The 21642-nt window shown below is 50.2% G+C and overlaps 1 protein-coding gene across 7 annotated transcripts in view; it reads right to left on the reverse strand.

Annotated features, from left to right (window-relative positions):
- PICALM (phosphatidylinositol binding clathrin assembly protein) overlaps positions 1-21642 on the reverse strand; it is a 171876-nt gene that overhangs the window by 74646 nt on the left and 75588 nt on the right. For all 7 annotated transcript variants that reach the window (XM_074983701.1, XM_074983739.1, XM_074983709.1 and 4 more), the window contains 3 exons: positions 20425-20531; positions 10030-10071; positions 3206-3291 (listed from right to left, as the gene is read on the reverse strand). In XM_074983701.1, the coding sequence (XP_074839802.1) occupies positions 3206-3291; positions 10030-10071; positions 20425-20531 (235 nt within the window). The remainder of the gene's footprint in view (positions 1-3205; positions 3292-10029; positions 10072-20424; positions 20532-21642) is intronic.

Here is a 21642-nt window from a genome sequence, read left to right on the forward strand (position 1 = left end):
TACTGCAGAGTTTTTCTGGTCCTCTGTTAACTTATAAAAATTCCATTTAAAATGAGAGATTTGTATATTTTATGGAGGAACAGAAAGTTCTTACAAGTTATTGACTATTTTAAAATATAGTTAATTAAGTAAACTTTCACAATTATCAGACTGTAAATACACTTGATACAACACATTATATTCCCACGAAAGAGAGTCTTCACGGATTCCAAAGTCAAAAAGACCTTTTTGATCATCTAGGGGTAACCTATTTAATACATACCACCGAAGTTCCCCAAAATAATTCCTAGAACGTATTTTAGAAAAATATCCAATCTTGAGTTCAACATTACCAGTGAGAGAATCCACCCTTGGTAAACTGTTAGAATAGTCAATGATTTTCATAATTCCAAAAAGGAACAAATCTTTGTCTAGCTTCCAGTTCCAGACACTGGACCACATTTTACCTTTCTACTACATGGAAGGTCCCATTATTAAATATCCGTTACCCATGCAAATACTTTTCAGCTATAATCAGGTCTCCCATAAACCTTCACTTTGTTAAGCTGAACACATTGAGATCTGTCTCTCTCACTATAAGGCAGGCTCTCTCATTCTTTAATCAATCCTGTGGCTCTTTAAAATATGATCATATGTTAAAAACACAATGGGAAAAACCATCATTGGAAAAAATCTGTTTTGGTAAACTTGCACTATTTTTAAGGTAGACTAAAATGACTTTTTTTATTTTAAAGACAAGTTTGACTTCTTTGGTCAGACACCCTTGGGACTACAAGGGAGTTTGCTGGACCAGGGAGGTCAGTGCTCCTCTGCTGGCTCCCAGCCCCAGGGCCATGGTCCCAAGCTCCCGTGAGCCATCAGCCCACTCGTGGACACCAGCCCTGGCCAGTGGACTTCACTCTTGGTCTGGCAGGGCACCTGGTTGGTGGTCCTCTTGCTGCTGCCCAGTTGCAGTTTCCCAGCCTCGGCCAGTACTCCCGGCTATGGCTCTGCAGCGTCACCAGCTTTTCTATCACTGGCCAGACCCTGGTGAGGTCTTCCAGCTGCAGGTCTCCAACTACTGCCAGCTTCCTGGCCACCATGGGCCACCTGCTACCAAGCCATCTGGAACTTCCCCACCACCGCTGTTTTCCCTGCCACCAGCCTGGCCAGAATTCCCTGGCTCAGTCAGATCTCGCTCCATGAATGTTGCCAGAGCAGAGTGTCCTGGATTTCATAGGGTTCAACCTGTACAGTAGACCCCAAACTTGCATGCGAATTAAGTTCCCGGAGAAACAGGCATAATTCAAATTTCTCACAAGTCGGGGTGAGGGCAGGGTTGCCAGCTCCACCCTGAGGGACTTGCTGGGGCCAGGTAATCCCCAGGCTAAGGGGGGATAGGAGCTGCCGGGGTCAGGTAATCCCCAGGTTAAGGGGGATGGGAGCTGGTGGAGCAAAGCACTCCACCAGCTCCAGTCCCAACAGAGCTGCCACTAGGGAATCCCTAGAAGTCACCCCTGGAAGTCCTACAGCAATTATCCCACAACACCCAACACCAACTGCTCTGGCCACAACTGTGAACTCCACTAACCAGGGATCATGTATACTTGCAGCTCCTCCAAACTAAATTACCACCACCCCCACCCAGCCCCGGTGGATGTTTAAAATTCGTTTTCCTGGTTGTACAGTACGGTGAGCATTTTCTGGTTTTTCATTTCTGCTTTTCATTATTGTATGCAACTTCCTGGCATCCCATGCTAGATACACATTCCACATACACATCTGTCTATAGCAGACAGGAGATAATGGAGGCTGTGCAAGCATAGCTCAGAGCCAGTTGCTTAGGGGATGCAGGGAAAGGGTATCATAAGGACCAGCAGCAGAGCTGTGTGAATGCCAAATAACTGCAAGCAGATACACCAGAGGCCACTGAGGTCAAAGTTAATAGGCTGCTGAGCTACAGCCCTGCCACTTTTACATCAAACTGTATACCATACTTGGCAGACACCCTATCACCACCCTGCACATGATGAAGCTTGCCTTCAAGGACCACAAATTACAAGATCCTGCTGTGACTAGCAAGCAGGGGTCAGGGAAAAGGTGACTGGGAGTGGGCTCAGCTGTGCTGGGAGCCAGAACTTGTTTTTGATTCCACTGCAATTTCATCAGTACCAACAGGAGAGCCAGATGCAAAAGAACAAACCTTGGGCAAGTGTGTAAATTCACTTTCCACTACGGTGGTGGCACCCCCATATTAGTGGCACCCCCATATTAGCAGGACACAGTTATCAACTTTTTAATTAATTTACTTGCGCTAAAAGAAGCAGTGGCACATCAAAAGGCTGGACTTGCAATCTGCTTCTCATTCCCCTTCAGAATTAGGAGGGGCAGTTTATGTACACATGAATGATCCTTGAACCGTTCTAAAATATACTGATGAAACGTCCACAGACATACACTACAACCCCCTCAAAGGTTTCTAGGAATGGCAGCCTTATTTCTTCCTCCATGAAAAGACACCTTCTCACAACAATTACTACAATGGAGCCTGCAGAAGTTAATAGGCTACCAGCATAAGATGATAGAGCTCATCTGATAACTGTATAGCCAGCTGCTTAAATTTGGCAGACAGCCAGTCCACCCCACCCTCTAATCCCTTTGACAAATTTTCTCCTGTGGCTTCTCAAGTATTCAGGACACAACAGACATCTATAACCATGGGAACATTTTTCACACTGAGATGCAATCTAACAAGTAAATAGTGACAGCAACTCTTCAATCTGCCAAAAGAACATTTAACTATCATTCTGCACCTGCTGAGCCTGCAGTTAAATCTTTCCTTGCTGCTGTCCAGGTGGCTGGTGTATGGCTTTTTGAGCCAGAGGAATGAAGAGGTACGCTGGGGAATCAAGGAGGAAAGAAGCAGACATAAGAAGCCAAGTATACACACAGACAAGCAACATAGTAACCTTAACAGCTGCCTGCTGATGTAACTCGCATTGCCAAAACTTTCTAGTGTAGACATGGCTTGAGACTGGAAAACTTCATGAAACCAAATATTACACAGCTAACAGTAACAAATACATCGAACATCAGTATTGCAACAGGAACATGATGTTCATTTCAACACAATCCCTACAGATGATTTCAGCGTGGAAATTTTAAAGTAACAAACCTAATATTTGATTCTTAACACAAATGTGTAAGAAGAAAAAGGCACATATACCTGCTTGCAGCTGTGGAATCTTTGATTTTCTTTCCTTCTAAAGAGGCTAAATGTTGTTCCAAAGCATCAAGAAGACTACTTGGTGCCTGCAAAAAGGCAGTGAGGGGAAAGATATGAATAATCCAAAAAAAATTAGGCAACCATTCCAAAAGACTAAAAAAAGAGAAGTTACTCACCTGTAGTAATGATGGTTATTCGAGCTGTGTCCCCGTGGGTGCTCCACAATAGGTGTCAGGCTTGCCCGGCACCGCAGATCGGAATTCTTGTAGCAGTTTCTATTGGATCGTGCATGCGCCGAGGCACGCTGCTCCCTTGCGCAGCCCCGGCCATGTGCACAATCCGGTCCCCACCAGTTCCTTGACCAACCGCCTCGGATGCTCCTGAAAAACACCAGACAGATTCCGAAGCGGGGAGGATGGGCGGGTGGTGGAGCACGCACGGGGACGCATCTCGAAGAACCATTGTTACTACAGGTGAGTAACTTCTCTTTTTGATTCGAGTGGTCCCCGTGGGTGCTCCACAATAGGTGACTACCCAGCAGTAACCCAAATAAGGAGGTGGGTAATCGATTCATGTGCAGCTTGCCCCCGAGAGGACTGCTGTCGACAGACGAGTACCTCCTCGAATACCCGATGTCGGGCATAATGCTTGGCGAAGGTGTCGTAGGATGACCAGGTTGCCGCTCTATAGATGTCTTTTAACGCGATGCCCTTGAAGAAGGCTGTTGACGCCACCACCGCCCTGGTGGAGTGAGCCCTAGGCAGGGTCAGCAAAGGGGTCTTTCGAAGCTCGTAGCACATTTTTATACAGGACATGATGTGCTTTGAAATTCTCTGTGAAGAGAGACCTTCTCCTTTTGACCTGGGAGCGAGAGACACTAGAAGCCTGTCCGTTTTCCGGAAGGACTTAGTTCTGTCTATGTAGAAGGCCAACGCCCTTCTCATTTCCAGGAGATGTAGGCACGCCTCCTTGCTGGAGCTGTGAGACTTCGGGTAAAACGAAGGTAAAACTATTGGTTCGTTAAGATGGAACTCCGAAGAAACTTTTGGAACGAAGGCTGGGTGTAACCATAAGTTTACCGCCCCCTTTGAGAATACTGTGCAGGGTGGCATTGCCATCACTGCTGCGAGCTCGCTCACCCTGCGGGCTGACGTAATCGCAAGGAGGAAGGGTTGTTTTCATTCTAAGGAGTCGGAGGGGTACCATGGGTTAATGGTTCGAAGGGTGGTCCCGATAGCGTGCTGAGCACCAAGTCCAAACTCCATGACGGTGGAAGCGGTTTTCAAGGAGGGTACAGGTTTACCAGCCTCTTCAAGAACCTTGTGACGACAGGGTGGGCGAATACAGTGGGCCCTTCCTCTGTATGCTGAAAAGCTGATATAGCAGCGAGGTGGACCTTTAGCGAGGATAGAGAAAGCCCGTCTCGTTTGAGGTCCAATAGGTATTCTAGTATTACAGTTATAGGAACGTCAAGGGAAGCTAACTGCTTGGCGGAACACCAGGCTGTAAATCGAGTCCATTTCTGTTCATAAGTCCTCCTGGTGGAAGTCCTTTGGCTACACCACAAGACTTGTTGTACTCCCTCCGTACACGTGCTCTCTAAGGCGCTGAGCCATGGATTAACCATGCTTGTAGACGCATACCCTGAGAGTGCGGGTGCACTATGGACCCCTGAGCCTGCGTGAGTAAGTCCGGCACCAACAGTAGGGGAACTGGTGGGCGATCTGACATGCGCAGAAGCAAGGGAAACCATTGTTGCTGATACCAAATCGGGACTCTGAGTATCATGCGAGCTGTCTCCCTCCAGGCTTTCCACAGAACCTTGTGGATAAGCGTTGTGGGGGGAAACGCGTAGAGTAGAGGGCCCTTCCATGAAATCATGAATGCATCCCCCAGGGACCCCCGCCCTATTCCTGCTCTGGAGCAGTACTGGGGACACTTCTTGTTGTGCTGGGTGGCAAACAAATCGACTTGGGGAAACCCCCATGTACGAAATATGCGCCGTAGCAGGTCAGAGCGGATCTGCCATTCGTGCGTGAGTGCGAAGCGCCTGCTCAGCTGATCTGCCTTCACGTTGTGAGTGCCCAGCAAGTACGAGGCTTTCAACGTTATGTTGTTGGCGATGCACCAGTTCCACAATCGGACTGCTTCCGCACGGGATCATACTCCTCCTTGTCGATTGATGTAGAACATAGTGGAGGTATTGTCGGTATTGATCCCAACTACTTTGCTATGCAGGTAATCTCGAAAATGTCTGCACGCGTTGAACACTGCTCTGAGCTCCAGTATGTTTATGTGCAGTGTCTGTTCCGCAGGGGACCATAGCCCTTGCGTCACCTTGCTGCCAATGTGCGCTCCCCATCCTATGTGGGAGGCATCGGTAGTAAGAAAAATAGAAATTTGTGGTTGGTGAAAAGGCACCCCCACTAGCAGATTCTTGGGATTTTCCCACCATGCTAGGAATCTGCGCACCTCTGTTGTGGGCGACACTACGTTGTGGACAGTATGGGATGCCGGTTTGTAAACACTCGCCAGCCAATGCTGCAGGCTTCGCATGTGTAATCTGGCATTCTGTACCACAAACGTCGCTGCCGCCATGTGGCCCAACAGCTGTAGGCACGTTAGGACCAGCACCGTGGGGCTGTACGTCATGACTTGCACCAGTGAGCTGATGGCGCAGAAGCGGGCGTCGGGCAGGTATACTCTTGCTGTGATAGAATTTGTGTGTGCCCCTATGAACTCTATATCTTGTGTGGGTTCGGTCTTCGACTTTGCAAGGTTGATAACTAGGACCAGCTAAGTAAACATGTCGGCGGTAACGCGTATCATGTGTAAGACCTCTGCCTTTGAGGCCCCTTTCAGCAGGCAGTCATCCAGATATGGGAAAATAAACACCCCCTGTCTGTGCAGGTAGGCTGATACCACTGCCAGGGTTTTGGTAAAAACTCTGGGAGCCGAGGAGAGGCTGAACGGAAGAACCCTGTACTGGAAATGTTCCCTGCCAACCGTGAAGCGGAGGAAGCGTCTGTGTGCTGGGTGGATTGTTATATGAAAGTAAGCATCTTTTAAGTTGAGGGCTGCAAACCAGTCTCCAGCGTCCAGTGCCGTAAGTATGGAGGCAACTGTGATCATCCGAAAACGTTGCTTGCGCAAGTCACGGTTGAGGCCCTGTAGATCCAAGATCGGCCTCCAGCCTCCTGTTTTCTTCTCTGTTAGAAAGCAACGTGAACAACCACCTTTCCCCTGGAATTGCTCCGGCACTCTTTCCACTGCCCCATGAACATAAGGTGATCCACCTCCTGCTTGAGCCTCACCTCGTGGGCAGCGTCTCTGAGATGAGGCCTGGCGGGAGGCTTCGTTGGTGGAAGTGACTGGAAGGGGATCATGTAACCTGTGGCTATAATCATCTCCAGCACCCATCTGTCCATGGTGATCTTTTGCTATTGGGAGTGGAATGGTTTGAGGCGATGATGGAACATGAGATGAGAGTGGCATTGAGCGATGGTGTTGATGGTGCAGGCCCCGACATACCCGTCAAACTTGTTGTCTTTGGGCCTGCCCCGAGGGTGTACGGTTTTGTTGAGAACGTCGCCTGGGAGTTCTGTACTGCTGCTGCTGTTGATGGCGCCCTTGGTTGTAGCGTCGCTGATATTGAGCACACTGTGGTTGGTAAGCGTAGCGTCTTTGCTGAGGATAAAATTTCTTCTTCTTGTATGGGGGAGTATAAATGCCTGAGGTTCTGAGTGTGGCCCTTGAGTCCTTGCTGGAGTGGAGGACTGAGTCGGTTGAGTCCGCAAACAGCTTTTGTTTATCAAAGGGAAGATCCACGATCTTTGCCTGCAGGTCCCTGGCGATACCAGACGTCTGGAGCCAGGATTCCCTATGCATTACCACTGCTGTAGCTGTTGAACGTGCCGCTGTGTCCGCCACGTCCAGGGCAATCTGCACTCCCGTCTGCGACTCTGCATAGCCCTCTTGAGCAATCGCCTTTAACACTGGCTTCTTGTCTTCCGGGAGTGAATCCATGAGGGGAGTAAGTCTGGAGTAATTGTCAAAGTTGTGGTTTGATAGGTGTGCCGCATAATTTGCCACTCTCAATAACAGGGTAGAGGAGGAATATACCTTCCTGCCAAACAGCTCTAGCTTCTTAGCATCTTTCTCCGATCCCCCCGATTTGTACTGAGACGCCTTCGACCTCTGCTGGGACGATTCGACCACCAAAGAATTTGGCTGCGGGTGACTAAAGAGGAACTCCATGCCCTTGGCTGGGACGAAGTACTTCTTATCTGTTCTCTTGTTCGTAGGTGGAATAGAGGCCGGGGTCTGCCATATGTTAGTGTCTGACTCCATAATGGCTTCATCCAGCGGGATAGCGATTCTGGATGAAGCCGGGGGTCTCAAATTTTTCAGGAGTTTATGATGTTTCTCCTGCACCTCTGCTATTTGAATGTCCTGCGTGAAAGCTACTCTTCTGAACAGTTCCTGGAATTGTTTAAGGTCATCCGGGGTGGAGACATCCCCGGGGGCCATGGCCTCATCTGGGGAGGATGAGGAGGAACCACTGGGGTAAACCTCCCCCAAATCCTCTGATTCCCGCAGTCGATGATATACTTCCTCCCTGGAGGATTGTGAAGGAAGGTCCCGGGATTCTGGCCCTAACTCCCCCTGAGACAACTGTGTTCCCGTCCCAGAGCAAGAGTGTACACGGGGGTATTGAGAAGCAGGGGAGGACCTGTCCCTGGATCTAGACCTGTGGCGTCTGTGTTCAGCATGACGACGACGACCATTGCAGCATGGGCAAGGGCCCGGTGATGGAGACCTGGACCACGATCGGAGAGCGTACCCATGATGTCTGGGAGAGCGGGACCTCTGCAACGATATAGATAGTGGTGAAGCTGGTTTGTGATAGTACTCAAGGGGATCCGTACCCAGAAACCGTGAAGGTGGCCCAAGCCACGGCGAAACTGGTTGGAGGAACGGAGAAGGAGGTCCTAGATAAGCCGGTGGAGTCACAGCCCGCCAGTGTGGCGTGTGTATCTCGGGGGGAGGGCTAGGTGATATGGGCAGCACAGCCCTGTCTGAAGATGGACTGTGGTGCTGAGCTTTTGCTTTTGCCTTGCCCCTCCCCTGTGGGGTAGGCGCCGCCCCTTCCCGTGCGGGAGATCTCGGCCCCGTTGTTGGCGCCGCGCTCGGCACAGTCAGCTGCGGTGCCACGCGGGTAGCTTCCTCCGGCACCGGTAGGCTCCGTGCCAGGTGCCCCTGCGCCGTGGGTGCCGCAGGGGCCGGTGCCGCCTGCGTCGGCGCCGCTGATTCCGGCGCTTGCCTCGCTGGGGCTTGTGGCGCCTTGTGTGCCGTCTGTTGTGTAATCGGAGGCTCAGCCTCTGCCACGTGCGCTGCTGCCCTGCTGCTTTCACGAGCTCGCGGCTGGGGGCTCTGCGTTCCGCTTGTCCTGCCCGCTGGGCCCACTGACAAGGATCGAGCCGGGGTGAGTTTCCTCCTCTTCTGCACAGAGGGGGTTCAAAGAGGCAGCGAATGCATTCACTATGCCCATGGGAGGCCGGCATAGCTTTGAGGCATGACTCACACTTCTTAAACCCCGAGGAGGCCATCAAGGTGAGTCTTTACTGTTAATAGGGTACTTAGCCCGTAATCAGTGCCTTTACCCCAAATAACCATCACCGGCCTGCGGGGTAGCGGATGGCTTAACTAGCCTTCTTGTCCACCCCTCTCTCCTTCATTCCTTCTCTTTCTGCTCGCTGATATTCTCTCTCTCTCTTTTTTCTTTTTTTTCTTAATAGTGACAAAACAAACAAACTACACGTAAAAACAACTATCTTATCTGACTTTGGCTTTAGGCTGAGCAGATTCCGTCTGCAGCCGATGGCGGTTGAGAAGGTACTGGCGGGGACCAGATCGCGCACATGGCTGGGGGCGCGCAAGGGAGCGGTGCACGTCGGTGCATGCGCGATCCAATAGAAACTGCTAGAAGAATTCCGATCTGCGGCGGCGGGTGAGCCCGACACCTATTGTGGAGCACCCACGGGGACCACTCAAAGAAGAAATGTAAGTATGATCCTGTCACCACAGTGACAGGGAACACACCTGAGGGTAACCAAATATTCTCAGTATTCTAGCTCTAAGAACATAATAAATTGGGCTAAGTTTTTTACATTATCAGGTGGTACAATATAATCCATTATCACAACAGTTCTATGACTCAACATGGTGCCTATAAATAAAGCAATCCATGAAAATGTTGGAAAATAAAGACTCAAAAAGGTATACAAATTCGTGATTGGAATAAGCAGGTTACGTTTCAACTGAGATTAAAAAGGAAGCTATACTCATCTGAAGAAATACACAGAGACGCGAATTAAGTCTTAACAACTAACGCGCTCTGAAGCTTTCTGCTGAGAGCAGACCCCTTGATTAAGGATCTCATTTGTGAAAACTGCTTCTGTTACAAACAGCCATTTCCTGCTTTTGCTACAAACAGCAGTTTCCACCATAATTTAAAGTTGGTTTTAAACTTAAAAATCTCATGTTTATTCAAATGTGTGTGTTTAATTCTCTATTCTCTGCTCTCAATAGGACAGTAATTTGACTACTGCAATATATTGCAACAGTAATTAGTTTAGATTTTCATACACTAAGATCCTGGAACTTGTGAGTGAAAGGCTTCCTGGTTTGAGTTCAATTTACTCATGTCTTCTCTGATCATTTAAGAATACTGTAATATATGCAACAAAACCAATACATGATTCCACATTTTTCTCAACATGCAACCCAAGAACATAGTCACATATGCATAATAGTTTATCTACCTGAGAAAGGTCTGGTATATCTCCTCTGTCAATTCCAACTTGCTGTAACAAAACAGATTTACAGGCTTTAATGGTGACAAGTGTTTATTTAAATATTACACAGCTAAAAAGGTGAAACCATGTTAATGTGCTACCAAGCAAAATAGAAAAATCCTGTGTATACTTTAGTTTCCATAATCTGAGGTCTAGTAAGTTTTTAGATTAAAACAGATGCAAAACAATCAATGGAACTCAAAATAAAGTATATGTATACATGTAGCCGTAATGAGTTTCAAACATTATTAAACCTAAGTTTTAAGCATCATTCCTCATGGTCCACAGAAGAGATTGAGAATAAAGCACGTTTTCAGGAACAGTCAACATGGATTCAACAAGGGCAAGTCATGCCTGGCCCACCTGATTGCCTTCTATAACAAGATAACTGGATCTATAAATATGGACAAGACAGTGGATACCTTGACTTTAGCAAAGCGTTTGATACGGTCTCCAACAGTATCCTTGCCAGCAAGTATGGATTTGATAAATAGACTGTATGGTAGATAGAAAGCTGGGTGGCAATGGGCAATGATCAATGGCTATATCTTACTGGAGATCAATATCAAATTAAGTACCTCAAGGGTTGGTTCTGAGGCCAGTTTTGTTCAACATCTTTATTAATTACTGAGATGTGGGAATGGATTGCACCCTCGGCAAACTGGAAGACAACACTAAACTAGGCAGAGAGGTTGACTTGCTGAAGGATAGGAATAGGCTCCAAGGAGACCTAGACAAACTGGTGGACTGGACAAAAAATCTGATGAGGTTCAACAAGGACAAGTGCAGAGTCCTGCACTTAAGACACAAGAATCCCATACCCTGCTACAGACTGGGAATTGACTGGCTAAGGGGAAGTTTACTCACCCTGTGCAGTAAAGGTGATTCTTCAAGATGTGTCCCTCTGGGTGCTCCACTTGGGTCTTGCGGTGCCCCTGCGCTGCTGATAGGAAACCTTCTCAGAACAGTACCCCATCGTGCCCCACATGCACACTCATGTTCCAAAAGCCATGTGGAGTGTGCACACAGCACAACCCCCTCCCCCCGAGGTTGGGAGGATAGTGGAGTTCCCACAGGGACACATCTTGAAGAACCATTGTTACTGCACAAGGTGAGTAAGTTTCTCTTCTTCAAGTGGTCCCTATGGATGTTCCACTCATGTGACTCCATAGAAGTATCTAATGGATAAAAGTAGGTATTGGAGTCTTTTATGTGGAAGAAGGAAGGAACACATCTCCTAGAGCTGTGGCAGGTATTGGCCCTTTCTGTAAAACACAATGCTGTGCAAAAGTATGGTATGAAGATCACATAGCCATCCTGCATATGTCAACTAACAGGCCATTTTTCAGGAAGGCCATCATGTCGGCCATTACCCATGTGAAGTGATCCCAATAGTCTGTGGTGGCTATTTGCCTCTGAGTTGGTATGCAGTCCACGTGGAATCTGCAATCCACTTGGACAACTGCTGTGCCAAAACAGCTCTTTCTGTTGTGGCCCCAAACACGCCACAAAGCGTCTGTCCGATTTTCTGTTTCCTCTAGGTCTCTCAAGGTAGAACACAACTGTCAGTCTTGCATCAAGGTTGTATAATATAGCCTCCTTGGAGGAGGCATGAAGTTTAGGGAAATAAGCAGGACCCTGAGTATCACTTTGGGTGTGTCTACACAGGAGCCCACCATTGAAAGAGCAAAATCGAAATTTAGAAATCAATACACCATCTTTTGAAAGAACACGACCACATGGCAAAGGCGGATCGCAGTTCCAACTCACTCTTTCGAAGATCTCCTCCCATTATTTTGAAAGAGAGCATCCACATGTGTACGAGCGCTCTTTCGAGAGAAGGGAGGCAGAGATGCCGCAGACGGGGTCACATGGCTGCCAAGCCCTTCCGGGGCCCGCAGTCAGCCGCCGCCTTAAAGGGTCCCCCTTCACCTGCCCAGCCCTGCATTAGCTGAGGCCTACCGAGCTGTCAGGAGCAACGCAGGATCCCAGTGCAGCAGCACCATGGCCGACAACACCCTGATCTTCACACTGGATGCAGACATCGTGGGCGCTGTTGCCCATGTTGTCTGCATGGTCACCGCAGCCGCTCCCCTCCTCCTTGGGAAACAGAACAGCCTCCCTGAGGACACGAAGCATGTCCAGCCTGCACCCCGCCGCCTGTGGAGCCACCCCAGCAGCATGGACTGGTGGGAGCGACTGATTCTGGGGAAATGGGATGATGTCACCTGGCTCCGGAACTTTCACATGAACCGGGACACCTTCCAGGAACTGTGTCACTGGCTGGCACCTGCATTGAGACATCAGGACACCACCATGTGGCCTGCGCTTCCCCTCAAGAAGCGAGTCGCCACTGCCATGTGGAAACCGGCCACCCCGGACTCCTACTGCGCAGTGGGTCACCAGTTTGGGGTTGGGAAGGCCACTGTCAGAGCAGTGCTCATGGAGGTAAGCCGGGCCCGGGGCACACTCCCAACATGGGAAGGGGGCCCATGGACACAGGGACCCCTCGGGGGTCGCCAGCCAGGGAGGACTAGGAGCGGGGGTTGCTGGCTGTGGGGGCAGGAGAGGGTCACCAGCTGGGAACACCCTGCCACACCCTCAAGAGAGTTCACAGCCTCCCTCCCTGCAGGTTGTCCGTGCCCTGAATGCCATGCTTCTGCACCAGGTCGTCTGCGTCGGGGATCTGGACTCCATTGTCAAGGGTTTCTCTTCGTTGGGGTTCCCAAACCACTTTAGTGCCCTGGACGGGACACACATCCCCATCTGTGCCCCACCACACAGTGCCGGCCGCTATATCAACCGGAAGGGCTGCCGCTCGGTTGTCCTCCAGGCCCTGGTGGACCACAAAGGACAGTTCATGGCCATCCACGTGGGCTTGTTGGGGCAAACCCACGATGCCAGGGTCTTTCACAATTCTGGCCTGTGCCGGCATATGGAGGCCGGCACCTTCATCCCCCAGCAGGAAATGCCAGTTGGAAACACCACCAGGCTGCTATGCATAGTTGCGGATGCGGCACACCCCCTACTGCTGTGGCTGATGCGGCCCTATACTGGCCATCTTGACCCCAGCAGGGAGGCCTTCAATGCCCACCTCAACCAGGCCCAGTACGTGGTTGAGTGGGCCTTTAGGCGCCTCAAGGGGCGGTGGCGGTGCCTTCTTGCCCGCCTCAAGATGGGGATACGCAGTGTCCCACAAGTGGTGGGCACCTGCTGCGTCCTCCACAACATTGTGGAGGCCAAGGGGGATGCCTATATCCAAGGGTAGGCAGCTGAGGCCACCATGGGGTTCGAGCAGCCGGCTGCTGTTGCCAGCCACCAGACCAACCGCGATGGTGTCCAGATCCGAGAGGCACTTCGTGCACGTCTCGCCCCGGGACCGCACTGAGTACCTCGATGCCCACACCTCCCCCTCCCCCCATACATCCGCCCTCACCACATGCACTGCCACCACCACCATGCCATGCCTCTCCCCCTCATGGGACACGGGTAGTGGTGCACAACATAAACCTTTATCAATAATAAACTGTGAAACTGGTAACTGTAACTGGTGTAAAAGTTCAACAACTATATACAATGTGGGCGGGGGGGGGGATAGGGTGGGGGCTAGAACTGGGAGAGGGGGCAGCGGGCCTGAACTCAGAAGGGGGTGCGGAGGGGACTAGACTTGGGAGGGTCACCCGGGCAAGGGGGTTGTGGGCCGAGAGCCACGCCAGCCCCAAGATCCCCTTCCGCCCCGGAAGCAGGTGCCACGGTGGGGCCGGGATAGGGTGGGGAGCACCGGAAGGTACGGGCGTGGTGGGACAGCAAGGGGGGCATCTGTGTGAGGTGGGGTGGAGGACTCTAGGGGGGTGGGCAGGGGACCGGGCAGCTGGGGGGAGGTACGGAGGGCCAGGAGCCAGGCCACATTGCCCACATGCTCCCATAAAGTCCCATGAATGGCATACAGGCTGGACATGAGCCTGTCCCAGGCCTCCCTCTGCCAACGCCAGGTTGGACTCCTCCAGCCGGAGCTGGTGCTCCATAAGCTCCACCTAGCGGAGTCATGCACCGGGCGACACCGTGACCTCCGGCTGTCACCCAGTGTAATGCTGCTGCTAAGGGGGCCCGGCCTCTGTCCAAAGCCTCCAGGGGGCTCTCGGGGACCACTGATGCCGATGGACTGTGGGGGCCCTCTCTTGCTGCACCTGCAAGTGGTGATGGATAGCATGTCAGTCTCCAAGCAGGACCTCATCCCCATTCTCCCTAGGACCCTGTCCCCCTGGGGCCCTGCCTCCCCGGTCCTGGCCATGGTGGACATGGCACCCCTATGGCGTCAAGTGTACACAGGCTTCCACCCAGGGTGGAACCAACCCTGGGTGCGGGCTGGCCTGCGGGCGTCCCACTGGGCAACTGGGTGCCTGGAACTGTCCATGGGTCCGGGTGCTGGCAGGTGCAGAGGGTGTGTGGCCCTGGGCCTGTGCCCAGGCCACTGTCAGGGATGCCACCCCGCCCTGCCTACAGGCATGCTGGCCCCGCTGTGCACTTACTGGGGGGGCGGGGGACCTCGAGGATCTCCGGGGACGCCTGGCTCCCTATGGCCTGGCTGAATGATCGCAAGGGGATGTCAATGACGAGGTTGCATTCCTTGCTGGACTAGTCCTGGGTGGTGTCCGCCCCCTGGCTCGGGCTGGTTGGTACTGGCTCCTCCAGCTCAGGCTGGTCTGCCGAACTGTCCCGGACCGCTTTTGGTGGGGAGCTGTCCCGGGGATGCAGGATGCTATGGAGCTCCCTATAGTAGGGCAGGTGGAGGGGCCTGCTGGTTTATTTATGCTGGGTATCAGGCTACAACATTAATGGAATCTCCAGCCTGTCAGCTACCCTTCTCAAAGGATATTAGAATAGTTTGAAATCATTGTTGGTAGTGAATGGTCTCCCAAACTGGGGTGTGTGAAAAAATTCCAGGGGAGGAGGGGGAGGCAGCAAGGCAACCCAGGCCCCTCCATCACTCTCCCCATCTGAAGAAAGAGCCAGCCTTTGCTTTCGGCTCTCAGCCCCTGACGTTTTATGAGGGTGACCTGGCGCAGCCGCTATAAAAAGCGGGCAGTCAGTGAAGACCCCCGTGGAGCTAGCTGCCTTCTGCAAAGATGAGTGAGTGTGGGTTGGGTGGGGGAGGAGGAGGATAGGATTAGATGAGAGGCTGGGGGTGCCTGGCTCAGGTGAGGGGGATCGGATAAGAGTGGAAGGCTGGTGGTGCCAGGCTTTGTGGGATGGGTGGGGCTCAGGAGGGCAGCTCATGAGGCTCGGTTGGCCAGCTGACCTATGGGACTCATGGTGCTTGGGAAGCTGGCCCCGGCATAGCAGGGTTCAGGCTGCTCAGGCTGGCCCCAGCAGTGTGGGGCTCAGGATGGCAGGCGGATGGTTGGCCCTGGCAGCGTGTGACTTGGATGGGCAGCTCGGGCAGCTGGGGTGGGTGGCTGGTGGGCAGGCAGCTGGTCCCAGCAGGACGGGGCTCAAGCAGCTGGCGGGCGGGCAGGAAGCTGGCCCGGGCAGAGCAGGTCTCAGGTGGGCAGATGGCTGTTGCTGTCAGCATTGGTGGCCTGCAAGGGGCCAAGAAAAGCTATTTTTACTTGTTTTTAATATCAAGTTTTTGTGTTGACTTTAAACTACAAATTCAACTTTTTGCTAAGGGGGGTTGGATGATGGTAAGAGGAGGCAGGGGGTGTGAGGGTGTCTCAAAAATCAAAAAGGGGCATGATGCTGAAAAGTTTGGGAACCACTGCTGTAGAGGGAGGTGGTGGCATCAGCATATCCACAGAGGAGGAGAGTTGTAAATCGATTGTATGATGAATCGTAGTAGTCATCATCACTGAGGAACTGCTCTGACTCAGCATGTTGACATTGTTGTTGCTGCTGGTGTGTTCTGAGAGGTGCCCAGGCAAGAGGCGTGGACAAATCAGGTGCTTGCTTGCCACTTGTTAGGGAGCCACTAAGGCATCACTGATCATAGCTGACATGTCCCTTTGTTAGGAGAGGGATGCCGAGGTGAGACAACATTTGATAGAGACACTGCTTCCTCCTCACTGTATAGGCAGGGTGCAGGGGCTGTCATGTTTGACGGATACAGCTTGGTCAGTGATGGACAGGCATCAGTATCAAAAACAAAGTGGAGGGTACTGTAGTTTCCCTTTAGTGGTCCCAGGAAGTAAAAAGGTATGAGGCACAGGCAGTACTATAGCTGTGGACAATTGTCATGCAGCAGGATAAGCCTGCATACTGATGGGATAAAGCATGGGGGTCTGCTCAACCTGATACTTTTGCCAGTGACAGAGCACAGTGTTTGTGCCAGCAAAGCCATGGCTTTAGATTTTTGAGCCACATTGGGCCAAGGCTTGTCCAGCCCAGTCTTGCAACCCTCAAGGTGCAGTAGGAGATGGCAGACCCAGCAAGCTCTTGTCCGGAGTGCCACAGGGGAAACAGAGTGAGCTTAGTATCATAGGATCGCCCTCTCTTGGGTAAGGCAGCTTCCATGTTAGCATCTGTATTCCATCTATTGGGTAGCTTAGAAGATGTAGAAGTCACAGCTGGAGTAGCAGCAGCTGCTTTATCTGATCCCACTCTATGAATAATGTAGATGGGGTGCAGAGAAAACAGGAGGCAGTAAGCACTGAGATGAAATGATTGCTGTGCTGTGTGAACTCAGACAAAATGGGTCTCTCTTAAGAGCACTCCATGCACTCAGCGATTCTCCCCATCCCTTTCAGGCAAATAAAAGACTCTAGCCTAGCAAGATGGGCAGGCAAGAGCAGTAAAGCATATGCAGCAGCTGCAACAAGCCTGAAGTAAACAGGGGACTGGGGATTGAGGGGACTGGTCTGAGATGGCCTTCTCAGGTTAAAGAAAGAAAAACTTGCATACAGCCCTGCTTGGCATTGGGAGTAGCAGGCAATATTGTTGCAGCCTTGTGGTCAGCCATTGTAGGCTTAGGCTTCTCAGAATGTTTTAGGCATGCTGGCCAGGTCCTTAGACCCTCAGGGAGGTAGCAAATGCTGCCCCGGTAAGCACCTGTCCAGGGCCCCAGCAAGTAGATCACCCTTCATTGCACAAAGAGGATTTGCTGTTAGCTGCTGAATGTGCTCTCCTCTGTATGGAAGAGAAAGAGCAGGCACCTGAGGCAAGGGGCACTGCTTTGCCCTACATCATCACTGGTGATAGTGGTAGTAGGGATGTGGGGTGACCAGGGTCCGACACTGGTCTGAGGGAGCACTTGAGGAAAAACAAGTTTGATGAAAACTCTTCTCCCTTGGCTATAACTGTCAGCTGCCAAGTGACAGTGAACTGTAATGCACTTGCCAGACAATATAAGCAGAGAAAATGCTTGTCTGAGGGCAGTTGGCAGTCTTGGAGAAAAACAGCATTTCAGAGATAAAACTGCTGTACTATATAAAACACAGAAAACAGGGGTCACTTAAACACCCCTTATCCTCAGCAACACCTCCTTCAGGCGGATAAAAAGGCTCTAGTCTGGTAAAATAGGTAGGCAAAAACTGTAAAGTATGTGCTTCAGGACCTGCTATAAGCCTGAGGTAAAACAAAGAGTAGGGGAGGGATGGGGTTGAGAGGACTGATGTGAAGCGGTCCCCTGAGATACAAGGGGGAAAAAACAAAAAAAAGGCAAATATCCCCATGATACGGGCACATATAGCTTCTGTGAAGCTGCTGCCTCTGTAACGACAACCGATGTGGCGAGTTTAGCCTCTGTCCCAGCTCTCCTGGCTGATTCCACGGTGTCAGAGACTGATGACACCGGAGAACGAGAGACAGTGCTAATGAAGAGCATGCTGGTGAAGCTTTGCGGTTTGAGAGCCTTTATGGGGTGGTAAAGCTGCTGTGTCAAAGGGCTTTTGTAGTATCCACATGTCCTCTGGTTTGTCCCTTGATGGTAGAAGAGACTTTTTCCCAGAGTATAGCCTCGATTGTTGCTGGTAGACACACACGTAGTTTCTCCTAAACCAACGCCTGAGCAGTGCCATCTGAGATGGCTACTCTGGTCTCTGCCTCAGCCATTCTGCTTGAGGCTGACCTGCGTTTCTCCGCAGGGCTCTGGGCAACACTGATTAAAAGTGTGCCAAAGAAGCCCTAGCAGGGTTATGAAGCTGCCCTATCAGAGGGCTTTTTTAACACCTGCAACTCATCCGGTTTGTCCCTTTCAGAAGAGGCTTTTTCCTAGAGAGTAGATTTCAGATGCATTTCATGGCCTTTCCTGGCATCTTGAGGCAATGAGGGCACTTGCTGGTGACGTGTGCTTCCTCTAAGCACTTAGCACGAGGCATGCCCATCCAACGTGGGCATCAAGGCTCTACATATTATCACATTTCTTTTTAAAGCTGGGATACTCTGGTATGGAGAGCAGGAAAAAAAAATAATCAACGTGGCAGCTAGCACCTTTGCTTCCCCCCCCCTACGCTCACAGTACTAATAATAGTATAGTCCTAGGATCCAAGTTCTGAGGTAAAAGTCTAAAATAAATGTTAAATTTCTATGTTCTGTCATGAACAGAGTTGCTCTGAGATCCATCTAAGCCAGGGGATGCTATAAAAGGAACTGAAGGGGTTGGGGGTTCGCACTTCACACGCACTCCAAAGAGAGGCTGCAGCACGAGACGCTCAGTGGGTGCGTACGTGGTGCAATGGGATACTGCTCTGAGAAATCTTCCTATCAGCAATGCAGGGGTGCCACAAGAACTGTGTGGATTACCCACAGGGACCACCTGAAGAAGCAGCAGTTCTGTGGAAAAGGACATGGGGATTACAGCAGATGAGAAGCTGGATACAAACCAACAGTGTGCTCTCACATCTAAGAAGGCTAGCAGCATACTGGGATGCATTAGTAGGAGCACTGTCAGCAGATCGGGTGGGGGGTCATTACCCTTTATTTTGAATTCGTGAGGATGCATCTGGAGTATTATCTCTAATTCTGGGCAGAAAGGATGTGGACACACTGGAGAGAGTCCAGCAGAGGGTGACAATATTGATTAGGGTGTTGGAGCACGTGATTTACGAGGAGAAGCTGAGAGCTTTGGGATTATTTAGTCTACAGAAGAGTGATGGAGGACTGCAGAGCAGCCTTCAACTACCTGAAGGGGGGTTCCAAGAGGATGGAGAGAGGCTGTTCTCAGGGTTGACAGATGACAGAACAAGAAACAATGGTCTCAAGTTGCAGTCGGGGAGATTGAGATTGGATATTTGGAAAAATGATTTCACTAGGAGAGTGGTGAAGCTTTGCAATGGGTTACCTAGGGAGGTGGTAGAATCTCCTTCCTTAGAGGCCTTTAACTACTGGCTTGACAAAGCCCTGGCTGGGATGATTTAGTTGAGATTATTCCTGCTTTCAGCAGGGGGTTGGACTTGATGACCTCCCAAGGTCTCTTCCAACTCTGTCATTATATGATTCATGCTAGGAAGAGAAATTCATAAGAGCATTTCTCTTACTAAGCAAGTTACAGATTATAAGCACTGAACTACTTATAGACACAGTATGTATTTGGAAATTCAAAAATAGTATACTGCTTTGATAGACCCTTTTATCTTTAATGTTCCAAATCACTCTACAAAGCATACAACAGTCACCTCTGTTGCAAAAGATCGTATGAGTTCCCTAGTGAAGGCTGACAACAACAGTGTAGAACTGTAAAGTGATAGGTACCATTTCCAACTAAAACTGTAACAAGAATTTTAGCTAGGTAGAATGTAGTTACCCCTTCCAGGAATTTAACCAAAACACTTAGATTAGAACTGTATTACTCAGACTGAAATCTCTTCTGAAGGATACTAGTTTAGCAGAATGCATTATTCTGACAGGCTGACACCCACTGGATCAACAAAACCCAAGGAAAACCCATGCAACAAAAATTTTTCATATGCTGTAAAACTCCTTGTGAAATCTCATTATCAACTTCAGCCATTCCTTTCTCATTTAACGTTCATCATCAAATTCTTTTCTCTCGAGTTCAAAATACCATAATCGTTGGTGTGAAACAAAGAAGGGCTAGACATACTCTTCCTCCCCACCAAGTTCATCAAAAAGACTAATAGCAGCTACATGTTATGCTTGTTTAAACTCTGGGGCCACTAGCCTTTCCTATGGTAGGACAGTTATATATTTATTCTTATATCCTCTTCTCAACAGTTACTGTCAACTGTTGAAAAATGTATTTCTTTCAACATTCAGGCCCTTAAAAAGCTGGTCCCCGGGTATTAAACTCTGATAAAGTCCCGCATGATGGAAATTAAATCTGCCAAAAGGAAATATAGTTGGTTTATCAAAGTTAAGTATTTTATAAATAATTTGCGCAGGAGGGCAGTTTTGTCCAGAAAGATTTACCTCTGCAACTTTGAGGAACTCTGAGATCCTTGTCATTCTAGTGAGGAACTTCTTATATATATCAAGGCCATCTTTGCACTGGGTTTTTTTCATGTCAAAATATTTTTCTGCAAATGCGAAAGGTAGTTAAGTCACATAAGAAATAAGTACACTATATAATTTTTTAAACAGGGAGAATGTGCAAGTAACTATAACACAAGACAAAAAGTTGCTTCACTCATCACTGTGGAGAAAAAAAGGTCCCTTGTTTCTTCACTTTAACCTCTGCTATGAGCATGGAAATCAGATACCACATCAGAGACGGGAGAGACTCTTAGCTACCTATACATGGACTCATCTGATGTACTCCAACACTCCCCCCCAACAGAGCTCAAGCCATCCCTATTTGCCCACACACCCCCAAGTTCCCACCCTCAAGCAACTAGACTCCCAGAATTCTCCAGCCCCAACAACCTACACCCAGAACTATCCCCTACCACAAGCCCCAACCTCCATCGCCTGTATTCCCTGTGGAGCACCATGGTCTCTGCACCCAGAATCCTCAAAGACCCCTGAGGGTCCAAATCCCCCATTGAGCTGCCCACATCCAGATTACTCCACACAGAAGCCTCCTCCCCTCCCACCCAGGTCCCTCCACATTAAGCCCTTCCATGCTTGGATCCTGCTAGTCTGAGCTTGCCCAGCCATACCTACTGTGCCTAGCACAGAGGAGCAGGCCCAGCCCTTGCATTGTGTCAGGCTCAGGTTCTGTCTCATTGCAGAGTCCCTGTATGGGGCGGAGTGGGGACTCCATGGTGGTTTCCCACTTCCATGCAGCCAGCGTCCTATGCTCCCTACTGCCATGCTGGAGCCACATTTGACAAATAAAATTGACAGAATTTTGCAGAATTTTAAAATATTGTGCACGTAACTTAACTTTTTGTCAGAGAATTCCCTTAGGAGTAGGTTCTTCTACCTTTACTTCTGTAGGCAGCACTGCTGCTTTCAGAGCTGGGAAGCTGGAGAGAGTGGCTGCTGGCTGGGAGCCCACAGCTGAAAGCAAAACCACTGCCAATGGCAGCACAGAGATAAAGGTAGAATATTACCACTCTTATTTCCGTGCTGCTGGTGGCTGGGAGCTGCCATCAGAGCTCGGCACTCAGCCAACAGCCACTGCTTTCGGGCCACCTATCCCTGAAGGCAGCACAGAAGGGTGGCAATACTGTGCTCCCACCCCAG

This window comes from Carettochelys insculpta, chromosome 1 (assembly GCF_033958435.1).
Source record: "Carettochelys insculpta isolate YL-2023 chromosome 1, ASM3395843v1, whole genome shotgun sequence".
NCBI classification, from domain to species: Eukaryota; Metazoa; Chordata; order Testudines; family Carettochelyidae; genus Carettochelys; species Carettochelys insculpta.